Raw genomic sequence first — 12,112 nt, forward strand, 5'->3', positions numbered from 1 at the left:
AAAGTTTTTAGCTTTAGCTTTATGAACACTTGGATAGTAAAATATACATTTCTTCTCAAGCGAAATATTATATTGAAATGGGGAGGGGGGAGGGGATGGGACTTATTTTTGATTAGCTAAAAAGTAAATCACTTGTCCAGCTCACAGAAAGGTCTGTTTTCAGCTTCTCAAAAATGCAGTCAACCAAAAGAATCAGTTATTCTTGCATCCCTAAAATCTTACATCTTTATTCTGAAAACATTCCTTTCCTACTATACAGTCTTGTTTTCTTTAGTATTGTTTTTCAACCTTATGTTGAGCTTGCATTCTTTTATTTCCATTCTGGAATATACTTTTTTCCTTTAATGTCCATCTTCACATTTATGACTGTTATTCAGTTTCATGGCAGTCTGAACAAGCTGCAATTCTTGTATTTTTCTCCATTTAAAATTATTCTTTTCAGGATAGGATTAAAAAAACAGAACTTGAAAAGCATAGTACCTGCAGCCATTGGCTGTTCCTGAGAATTACTTAGGTCCATACCTGCCTGTGAGTCTGCAAAAGAGAGAAAAGTAGTCTGAATTGCTTAACATTTAAAACCATTCATGATATAACAGTATTCTAATCTTATATATTCCTGTTTTCCTGACGTCAAGTAAAACTGAAAGAGCAAAATTCTAAAAGAAATACATACTAAATAATTGTTACATTTAATTGTACAACTTCTTTATATCTTGAGCAGTCACATGTCCAGAAAAAGGAACCAATGTTATTTTCTATCTTCTGAAAGCTAGAGAAGAAAATAACTTACATTTTCTATTTAATACCTCATCTTCCACCCTGTAAGCACAGCATAGGGATAGTAAGTCTATATGATGTAAACTTCTATAGAGCATAAAGATATTTTTAAATTCCTTTTCAAATAAAAAGGGAAAGACCCTATTGTCTTTATTAAGGCTGCCTGATTTTAAGGGGGATGCAAATCTAATTCCCATTTAGAAATTCTGATAGGGATCATACAGCGAGAATTTTAAAAAATTTGTAGAGGACTGCCTAAGTAGCCTTGTTTCTAAAAGTGCTGAGCACTCAGTAGATCTCTTAGTCAACATAAGCTGCAGACATTTACGTCTTCTACTCCACTGCCTAAGTTTAGGGTGTCGAATCTAATGGAGGTACAGATCTGGCCTGTCCAGATAAGTCTTTACTTGATGCCTTGCTGTCATGAAATTTCACTGAGAGTGGGGTTAATTTTCTTAACAGTGTCACAGCTACCTGCTTCCTTCTTCCTTCCCCCTCCCCCCACCTTTTTTCTTCATTTAACCTATCAGAAAATCTGTTATCATCTTTGCAGATAAGTAATAGCTCCAGGACTCAAACTCATTCCTGACAGTTACATAACAGAAATACACATACAGTGGCCATGAGGTGTTAACCACTGGTGACATTTACCCTATAATTATCTATCTTTACCACCACTTCATATGGAACATTTCTGTGGTCTCTGCAACATCAAAATATAAAGCTCTATTAACTATAAACTAAGAGCCTAGTATCAGATGATGCTATCCCCCAAATTCTGCCTGAATAGAACCTGGGCTAATCCAACAAAATAAAAGCAAGCTCAGAAAAGAAAAAAGCAACAGATCTGTTCAACAAAGGTTGTTTAAATGTCTGGTTTTATAGTCTCCAAAATGCAAGTGTTTGTCTTCTACTTTTCGATAACAGGGCTAAGAGTTACATTATGTATGTAGTTCCCATTACTCTTAACTAGCTATTAGCAAAGAGCAGCAAGAAAAAAAAATGCATTTAAGGATGTGCTTATTAATGATTCAGCCCATCCAGCAGCAGTCTAAACTCTTCAGGGTATAACTCCTGACTACAGAGGAGTTGTTAAGCTATCATTAGCACTTAGGAAGTGTATCCTAAAATTAAATCAGAGTTCCTATCCTTTCATGCACATTTAGCATGAACGAAGTTTTGCATTATGTCTCTTTTATTAGAACTAAGCATGTCACATTAACTTGTGTCATAAACAGAGCCATGGAGTTAAATAACAAAAAAGTTCAAATATTTACTAAGTCTGTATCTAAAAAACAAAACAAAAACCCAAAGAACTCCACAGTTACGGCTTTTAATTTGTCTTTGTTTCATTTTATCATAGGGTGAAAAATGAGGTACAAAGAAGCAAATGGACCAATTTATACTACAAATACTGACAGGAGAACACTAGTCAGTATATGGTAAATGAGCAAAAATCTCTTTAGTACTGATTTTATTTCACATCAATAAATAGATATTAAAGTTACACAAATCCTTGTGATTACGCAAATGATTAATCTTTGGGCAAGAGAATCCAATACTCATTATTCTGAAATACTTGAACTCGATTTTATTTACATGCAAAAGTTTTGTGCAGGGGCCCCATTTGACTGATAAAGGACCGTTAACCAGTCAAAGCTCCAGGACTTGGTAAAAAGGATGCATTCCACATGTGTGCAGGTGTGGTTTCACAATCCCATCACAATTCTGTGCTTCCAAGAGTTGTCGGGAGGTCTTGAAAAGAAAAATTAAAGTCCCACGGATGCTGTTTTAAATTAAGATAAATTTGCATCCATTTCTGTATCAGCACGTTGTTTTAGAAACCATTGCATTTGAACCAGGACCTCTCCCCAGAACGTAGTCATTCCATTACAGGTGCATACATTCCTATAGCTTACTCAGTAAGCTGCATCAGCACAAGCTACTGTATTTTAGGACTCCAAGCAACACCATTACTAGTCAGTAAACTGTTCTTTCACGAGTACCTCTTTGAACGATAACTGCAGCATAACTGCTATAGAACAGTACTGCATAAACCACGCAATGCCACAACGGGACTTGTTTAGCCAGTTCTCAGACACAGATCTATCCAATGTAGAGCTTGTCTCTGCATATTTACTTATATTTCTTTGAGTATTATCAATTTCTATCCATGATGGGCTTCTGGGCAGTACAAATCCTCTACAAAGACAAGAATAATGACATAACGTGTAACATTTCCCCATTGACAAACATTCCAGTCTTCATATCACTTCTAAACACATAATATCCACTCATCTGTACCTGGCTTCTTTATGATATTAGTCTTTTTTTCTTTTTTCTTTAAAGAAAGCTTCTTTAAAGAAAGCTTCTTACAACCTTAGTGGTCTCTTAGTATTTAACCTCAGGTCTCTTTACTAAGAAAAGTATTTTAAGCCAAAACCAAAATCTGTCATGTAAATGCGCTAGAACGAGAAAGTCTGGGAAGTTTCCATCTCCAATTCTATACAAATAATAAGACCATATTTTTACCTAATGTTCAGAAAAGCACAAACAGGGAAATCACTTACATAATACGTTAGTCTTCCCAAACTTCAAAGAGATCCACTGACTAGGGTGCATGGAAAGAATCTACTTGTCTCCTGTGTATATTGCAGCTGACGCACGATGGTCATTTACAAAGCAGAAGTAAAATTCATATGCTTTGAAACCTATCCTTAACCATCCTGTGTTCTACACCAATAGCCAAAGTGAGCAAAAATATTCAAATAGCTTATTAAAGAAGTGTTATAGCATTTTAATACATAATTGTATTAATGTTTTATTCTGGCATTTGATCAGTTAATAGAAGCAATAAAACTGTCTAACTGCATTTTAACAAAACAAGGGCATTTTTCAAATAAGTTATACTACTAATATCCTTCTAATATCCATACAGTGGAAGGCAGTGGAGCAGGAGGCAAAACTTGAATTATGGTCTTACCTGTTTGCCTCCAAAGCAAAAATCAGAACATTGCTATTGTATTACCAGCTGTATTTTTTCGATCCAACAGCATTCCAAAGGTCAAATCTTTTCAAATTCCATTCACAATTAGCCCTGCTATCATTGCACGCAGAGCAAATAAGCTAGTTTCCTTGTCTTCACATGGTCTTAAGCCAAAATAAAAATACAATAATCTGCACCTCTGCCCTACAGTCAGACTCCCACAGCCTTATCACTAAATCCCCACAGCAGAACCAATGTCTTTGTTATGTGCAGTGGTCAACCTCTTTTGCCCTGGCACATTTTTCACCTTCAAACTATGTTGTACTCTTAACATGAGAAAGAGTATCTAATTTTCTGACTCAATGGCTTTCTTCAGCATTTACAATCTCAATAGCTTGCTGAAGAAAGTATCCAGGCCTGCTTCATCTTTTATGAAATGGAGATTTTTTCACCTTTCAGATTATATCATTTTTCCTAATAATAATTTTCTCATAATCTCAGAGAACTGTTACTAGTTTTCATTATTTCATTTTAAAGCATTGTTTCTGTTACAATTCAGTTTCTTTTTAATGACTGAAATATTTCAAGTTTGAGTAGTTTATCATTAAAAAAGCAGAATAAACTGACCGTTTCCTACTTTTTCCATTCTTGCTCATTCTAAAATGCAAGATACATTTTGAAAAAGACTTGAAAATTCTAAGTATAGCAATATCCAGATATTCTTTCAGCCAATATATTTCAGAAATAAGTATTTTGTGCTTTTAGTAATAGGGCCTCTAATACTCCACTACTCTTATGTACCACATATCATTTTAAATGGTATAGGCATTCAAAGCGCACACACCATTTGCAGAAGAAACACTGATCGACAATATGTAACTAAGGGTAACATTTTGATTTTCGCTATAACAAAATGGCATAATCTACTCAGCTTATGTTGTAGGATATGATCTTCAAAAAAAAAAGTGGAATATCTTTTAGTAACTTCACATATTCATGCCAGTATAAAAAGTGGTCAGATTCCTGTGATCTTTGGCAAAAAAAAACTAGTCATGCAGAGATGGGATCAAGTAAAGATTGCACATTCTGGCGTACTGGACCCAGCTCTCAAACACCTACTCTTGCAAGTACCCATTATCCAATCAGTAACCTGAGACTCCTCGTGCTGAACACAGTGGAAAAAAAATCAAGAAAAGAAAATCTTGCTCCTTTTTCTCAATGGCAAATTTCCCCTTTACTTCAGTGGAACTACGATTTTATCCAAGACCTATGAAAACAGGGACATATAGCAGTTACTGTATCCAGAGATGATACAGTATAACACCACTTTTTACATTAACTTCATCCCCAAACATAACAAGCTTTATTACACTTCAGACATATTAACTGCACTTTATAAGCCCCACACGCAGCACTAAAACTTGAAGGATAATTTCCACATTAATTTTTAAGTGCACAAGAAATAGGAAGTCAAAAGGGTGATTTAAAAAAAAAAATAATTACAGTTAGAATGGCAGAAAAATGCTCATTTTCTCAATGGAGACTAAAGTTACTGACACACCTAAAGAGCTTTCATCTCCCACAAAAGATGTACATGGGTCCTGACTTGATCGACTAAGAAAATTTAATTGCATTTTTAAGTGCCAAACTGCTACCAGACCCATTATTTCAGAACATTCTTTACAGCTCTCAAGCTGTGATACTCTAAATTAAGTCAGACTGTATTTAAATAATTAATTCTATAGAAACAAACTCTTTAAAATCCTTTAGCAAAGAGATGACTTTTTTAAAAAAACAGACAACTGAATATAGCTTAAAATAAAAAAAACACTTTCAAGTTAGCAAGACAAGGCAGAATCTAAACTCGAGCCTTTAAAATGATTTAAAATAGTATAGTAAGAATATCCACCTCTGAAGTAATAAATGAGTGCCACTATGCGAAGCTTTTTATAAGGCATGTTAAAAGTTATAGTAATTTTACCTTTCTTCAAAAGCTAATTATCCTGTAGCCCAAGATTAACTTGCAATGCACTTTTTACTGGCTCTGAAAGTTGCATGCAGTTTCTACTAGCAAAAGAAACCAACACGCCCTTTAATTCGTTAAAATCTAGAATACAAACAGTAGATAAAGCAGGCTCTAAACCCAACTTCATCATACATGTTGTGATGTTTCTGAAATTAAACACAGAAGAAAAAAAAGCAAGCGTCGTTCGTTTCCTGTTTAATTGCAACACGCAATTAGATTTCTCCTCCAGAGGCTGCAATCTGTTTGCAAAAAGCGTTGAAGAAGGAGCAGTTTGGGACTAAAGGCAAGGTGGAGCACGGTGCAGACGCTACCAGAGCACCGAAGAGGGGCAGCGGGGAGGAGCGGGGGCTCCGCGAGCGGCGGCTCCTTCCCCCCGGGGAAGGAGCGCGGTCGTTTCTCACCTTCCATGCTCCGGCCGCGGCTCCCGGCTCCACGTGCCCGCCCGGGCTCGGGGACTGTCAGTGCGGGCGGCGGGAGCTCCGCGACCTCGCCTCCCGCCCGCCGCGGGCACCGTGACATCCGGCCCCGCGCGGCGCCGGCGCTCGGCGGGCGGAGAGCGGCGCCGGGCGGCGGAGAGCGGCGCCGCCGCCGGGCCCCCGCGGCCGCGCTCCGGCGGCGGCAGGAGACCTTCCTCGGCAGCGCTCGCCAAGGCCGAGCGGGGCTTCGCGGCGGGCTCGGCTGGCGGCGCTTCGCCTCGCACACACGCGCGAGCTGCGCTGCCCCGCGGGAGGGAAAGCGGTGGGGAACCGGTGGTGGAGGGCGATGGGTGCGTTTTTGTGGGGTGAAGAACGCCCAGCCATCTCGTAAGTAGTGCAAATGCCATCAGATGCTGAAGAACGCCTTCAGAACATGAGGTGTACACCGCTCCAGGCGTGGCATTCCCCTCTAGCACCTGCATGGCAAAGCCCCCTGTGCCCTACCTGCAGCCAAGACACCTCCAGCAGAAATCCCCAGGTGGTTTCAGTGCACAGCGCTGAAAAACAGTGTGGGCAGAAGGTGAATGTCGGGGAGGGAGAGTAGAGCATACACCTATTCTTGCACAAAACACTGAAGGAGGGGAAAAAATTGAAACCCCGGTCTTTGGAAAAAACATCCCAACAAGCTTCATGGGCCCCATTAGAGATGGCTTCATGACATGCCCTCGTAAAGAAGCCATAAGATGTCTCCAAACAGGCACAACCAGGACTAGGGACCAGGCAGAACGCACAGGGAGAAATCATGAAGTGAGGGTGACACTTCTTCAGGGGCTGCATCAACAAGAGAGGACAGAGGTTTGAGCGTTCAGGCTCTCAGAGCTGTAACACGCTGAGGCTTCTACAAAGAACCAAAAATACATAGTCTCAGGCTGTTCTGTGTCTCAGCACCGCCGAGTGTGTCCTATTTTCGGGGGCTGAGAGGTCCCTTCCCTGCCACAGGGGTGGGAACCAACAGCAGTTCTTTAAAGGGCTGCCTGGACAGCCTCGCAAGGATTTCCCCCCACCGTGTGGTTCAGACACGCTCTCACGTTCATTGCCAAGGAAGTTGGAGGATCCCATAGGCTCCCAGAAGCACGTCCCAGGTGAGCAGCTGCCTCCAACACACATCTCCACTTGTATATGGATCAGACAAGAAGTGTCCTCCACTTCCAACTTCCCTGAGCACTCTCCTGCGGGAAGCCATTTGACAAGCCTTTCCGCGAAGGGGTTGCCAGTGACATAAATGGATCCATAATGCATTGCAGAAGTCCACTCAAAAATATTGCTTAGCATTTTAGGGAGTTTTTCATCTTCAAAGTCCATAACAAGAGCTAATACCCAAAATACTGCTTGAAAGCCATATATGACAACTTAGTTCAGGTCATTCAAAGGACAATAGCTAGTCATATAAAGAGTTTAACAGGGTGACACAAGCATTTTGTGTTGGCAGATTTCTGATTTTTTTTTTTAATACAATGTAGAGCACAGTAGTTTAAGACTTTATTTGAATTTGTGTGGCGATAGCGTGCTATGATGCCCACACACATAAAAGAACAATGTCTTTTCTATGTATCTAATTTCCTTTGTGTGTAATTTGTCCTGGTTCTGTTTACACATCATGTAAATATGGTAATGTAGTCTCAACTGTTACACAAATGCTGCTTTCTTTGCATTATTCTTTCATAAATGACACTGCTTGAACTGTACATTAAAATTAGATGACTGAGATAACAATAGGTTTTATTTTAATCTTATAAAGTTAGCTGCTTTTCTTAAAATAGCTTTTGTAAATTGATTTTAATAAATTCAAGCAAAGATGAATTTCACTAAAAAAAGATTTTGAAGCTTGTTAAACGATCATTTTTGCACATCTAATATAAAAAGTCTGAAAGGAAGCTCCATCTACCGTAGGAAGTTTGAGGTGTACCAGACTAATGTAGTCTTTAATTTATATGATAGCTAAGAAATAGTCTATTTTTTTTTAAACCAAAGCCCAGAGATATTTACCAAGAAAAGGCCTAAAAAGATTCTAGTTGGCCTAGATACCAAATGAGCGCAAATCAGCAGAGAACATCAGCACAGAACAGTCAGTACCTGGCACGCTTTGACATCAACATGTATTTGTGCCTACAGCTTCAGACTCTGATGAGCCAGAGACACACGGGGGGGGGAATCAAAAGCAAAATACTTTATATGAAAGGCTCACTAATGGTTTTCATTATGACTTTAGTCAGGTGTACTTCTGGACCCTTGGAGTTATTTCTGCATCTGTTTATTACAGTTTTCTATTTATTTCATTATATCGGGTTTGGGGTTTTTGGTTTTGGGGGTTTTTTGACTTGCAACTCATTTATGTTTTTAAACTAAGAAATGAATGTTTTGGGGTAAGAAGATCGATGGAGATTTAATGCATATTGTTCCTTGAATACATACATTTCCACAAAGGGGTCCTAGAGAAATCAGTAAGAACACTCATGCAGCTGCAAAATCTAGATGTTAATAAAGTGGGAAATTAAATATTGATCTTACCTGATCATTTGGAAGATATAAAACTGAATGGTGTGAATGCCCATTACCATGGCTCTGCTGTGCGATAACTAGACAACATGGAGACATGATTCTCATACTTTCTGTGCCATCTCAAAGACTGCTCCTTAAGTTGGTGCTTTTCCATCACATCTAAAAAGATTCTGTGAATGCAATGTTAAAAAAAAGACATCCAGGATAAACAATAAACAAGCCCAGGTCTCTGCTATTCTGGACAATTTTGTATTTCCTCTTCCTGAACTAGTCATGTCCTTTTTTTAAAGTAAGGAGAAGGTTTCTTGCTCTCATGAAACCTACCAGAAGCTCTGGAACCTACTGCCTTGATGATTAGAAACCTTCTGTTTTCCAGCCCACAATTATTCATAGCCATTTGTTCTTATAGCCAGATTTGTCCTCTCATTTAAATGGTTATTTTCCCTCACATATTTACTACCATATAATTAGAGAATTGATCATATCTTTTCTCTGCCTTTATTTTGGAAACAGAAATAAAAAGAGCATGGATTGGTTAGCCCATCAAAATTGGCACTGCATTCACAGCAGCCTTCCCTTGCATCGTCCCTGCTTCAGATCATTCAACTTCGAGACAAAATTTATGCTTTGCATTCCAGATAATGCCTTTCCAGAGTCATGTACAGTGTCATTCCTATGGCCCGGTACTGCTGGAAATATCTCTGCATAATACCTAGTCACGCCATGATCAACAAGTTTACAATAGATTTTTTCCTCTTATATCATTTTCAACTAATAGGGCTTCTAGTTGCTGGCAAAAATTCCTGGTAATTCATAAATACATGACTTCACATTTTGCCTTATTAACCTTCTCTCCTCCCCACACATACACACACATTTCTATTACTCTATTCTTTAAGCTACCCACTTTTTGTCTGAGGTTCACAAATCTATAGTGACAATTTAACAACCCGTAACTTAGAAATATCATACACTTTGAAAGGAATGAGTCATTTGACTAACACCACAGACGTGGAGCCTAAGTACATAGAGATCCAAAACTGCAGACAAAGCTTCATAAAGATACTATTTTACAATAATTAACAATTTGGGTAATGAAGGGCTGTGTAGGACAGTTAAATTACAGTAGGGTACAAACATCCTTCAGAACAGAGGATGTTCAGACTTAGATATGACTAGTTTATAGCAGACACGTTAAGAACTGAATCATTTTGCCTACATGGCATACTCGTAAAATGTTAACTTTGAGTAAAACTGAAAACGCTCAACACAGGGGAATGCTGGACCTTCTTGAGGTGGTCCTAACTACAAACTATTCAACAACTCAAGGATATTAAAAATGAGAACTCTGACATATTTCTTGCACCTTAACCAGCCAGTTGAGACATAGTGTCTTGGTCTAATGAAGAATGAAGTGTGGGATACTGCTCCCCTACAAAGAGAGGCAAGTGAAATAATGAGGCGGTGCACCCACTCAGCAGGGCAAGGAGCTACAAAAGACAAAACGGGAGGGTGACTAGTTAAAAATACCAACAGGCTTGAGTAAAACTGTTCTCTATCCGAGTATTCTCCTTCAATAATTTAATATCTTTGAGACCTTCCTTTTTATACTTTTTATACATCTTATGAAATGAAGTTATAGATTTTCTTTAATAACTTTGACATGAAAGCATTGAATTATAGCTTTTACCACTATGTATAAAAATAACTGTAATTCCCACATTGGCTGAGTCCATATTGCTAATGCAAATACTATTAGTTCATTCTTGGACACTGGCATGATCTGAGGCTATAATGTAAATATGATGTAGCCAATTACCAAAGGCTTGACTACAGTTTCTGACCTTGAGCATCTCAATTTCCACTGCGGTCAAATATAAGCACCTTTAACACCATGTTCAGGTACGTTTTCTATATGCTATCATAACACAAATTCTAGAAGCACAATATTTCTACTTTCAGGAGTTTAAAATTTGTAAGCAAGTCTTCCAAAACAGGCAACTGGCTTAGAAACCACAAAGTACTTGAATAAACGCGGCATTCTGTTCTGTTTTTGAGCCAACAGGATATGCCCAGGTCTTATTTTCAGTCTTTTTTCACAGCAAGCGGTAGGAATGTTTTTTGTTTTTAAGCTGAAAGCAGATCTCCCATAACAACCTGCTCCAGAAACCAGCACTTTAAGAATATGCTGGTGTGCAAAGCTTGCAGTTACCTTTTCAAAGTTAGCAGTATTCACAGCGTGGAGACACCAGCCAGGACGTCACTGTGGTTACGGGGCAGTTTCTGTGTGTGGAGCGGAGATGCAGGCCACAGCCAATACCTGCACCTATTTCCCCACCCCCCACCCCACCCCAGTTTCCAGCTGTGTGGGCTAGGAAAGGAAACAGCACTTCTGAGCGCTTGCACACAAAAATAGATTTCACTGCACGCTCTGGAAGAGCGACGTGGAAGTTTTCCTACCACGCGGGACCCCCGGGAGGGCAGCTGGCGCCCACGAAGTGAGGTCACCCTTCACGAGCGGAGCACACCTGCAGGGTGCGAGGCAAAAAAATAAAAATAAATAAAAAGGCAGGGAGAAGGTGTGGGTGAGGTGTGTGGAAAAGGAAAGCGGCGTCGGAGCAAGCCGGGGACCCCCCAGGTGCTTTGGTTTCCTACCAGGAGGGCTCGGGCCGGGGCCAAACCGCCCGCCTCGCCGGCGGCTGCCTGCGCCCTGTCAGGAAAGGGCGGGAAGGCGGCGGGCGCGCGGAAAGGGCGGGAAGGGCCGTTAAACCCCCCGCCCCCCCCGCCCCCGCGCGGCGCCGGGGGAGGCGGGAAGGGCGGTTGGCGTCGCGCGGCGGCCGTTGGCGCGGGGGCGGCGGCGGGGAGGGAGGGAGGCAGAGCAGGCGGCTCCCCGGCCCTCTCGCCATGCCCGAGCCGCTGCGCTTCCCCGCCTGGGGCCTCCTGGGGATGGCGGTGGTGGTAGCGCCTGCCTTGGCTCGAGGTAACGCGGGAGGGAGCGGAAGGACCCGGGGGGGGGGGCCTTTCAGGGGCGCCCCTCCGCTCTCCCCTCAGCGGTCCCCCGCGGGGCTGACGCCTCTTGGCCCGGGGTCAGCGCAGAGCGGTTGTCACAGCGGTCCTGGGAGGTGCGGACCCTGGCAGCGCTGCTCTCCCCTCTGGACATGGCTCCAGGAAGGCGGCGGTGGGAAGGGGCTCTCCTCGCCTGCCAGCCCGGCCTGAGAAGGCCTCCGAAGCCAGCGCAGAAATACCAGCGTAACGATTTTCACACCTCCGGGGCTCTCTTGACAGAAACCCACGTACTTAGACAACTCCCCACCAGGTCCCAAAGGGCAAAGTCTGGCTCTTAGCCTC

At 41.3% G+C, this 12,112-nt stretch overlaps 1 protein-coding gene across 5 annotated transcripts in view; it reads right to left on the minus strand.

The window, feature by feature from the left end:
- IKZF3 (IKAROS family zinc finger 3) overlaps positions 1-6,793 on the minus strand; it is a 38,482-nt gene extending 31,689 nt beyond the window's left edge. For 3 of the 5 annotated variants that reach the window (XM_064524734.1, XM_064524733.1, XM_026117851.2), the window contains exons 1-2: positions 6,191-6,311; positions 481-534 (exon numbers count right to left, since the gene is read on the minus strand). In XM_064524734.1, coding sequence (XP_064380804.1) covers positions 481-534; positions 6,191-6,308 — 172 coding nt within the window. In that variant the 5' untranslated portion in view covers positions 6,309-6,311. Of the gene's footprint in view, positions 1-480; positions 535-3,347; positions 3,548-6,190; positions 6,312-6,709 lie in introns of those variants that run through there. The other 2 variants (XM_026117852.2, XM_026117849.2) reach the window with 2 other exon arrangements.
- Positions 6,794-12,112: the final 5,319 nt, after the last annotated feature.

This window comes from Dromaius novaehollandiae, chromosome 22 (assembly GCF_036370855.1).
Source record: "Dromaius novaehollandiae isolate bDroNov1 chromosome 22, bDroNov1.hap1, whole genome shotgun sequence".
NCBI classification, from domain to species: domain Eukaryota; kingdom Metazoa; phylum Chordata; class Aves; order Casuariiformes; family Dromaiidae; genus Dromaius; species Dromaius novaehollandiae.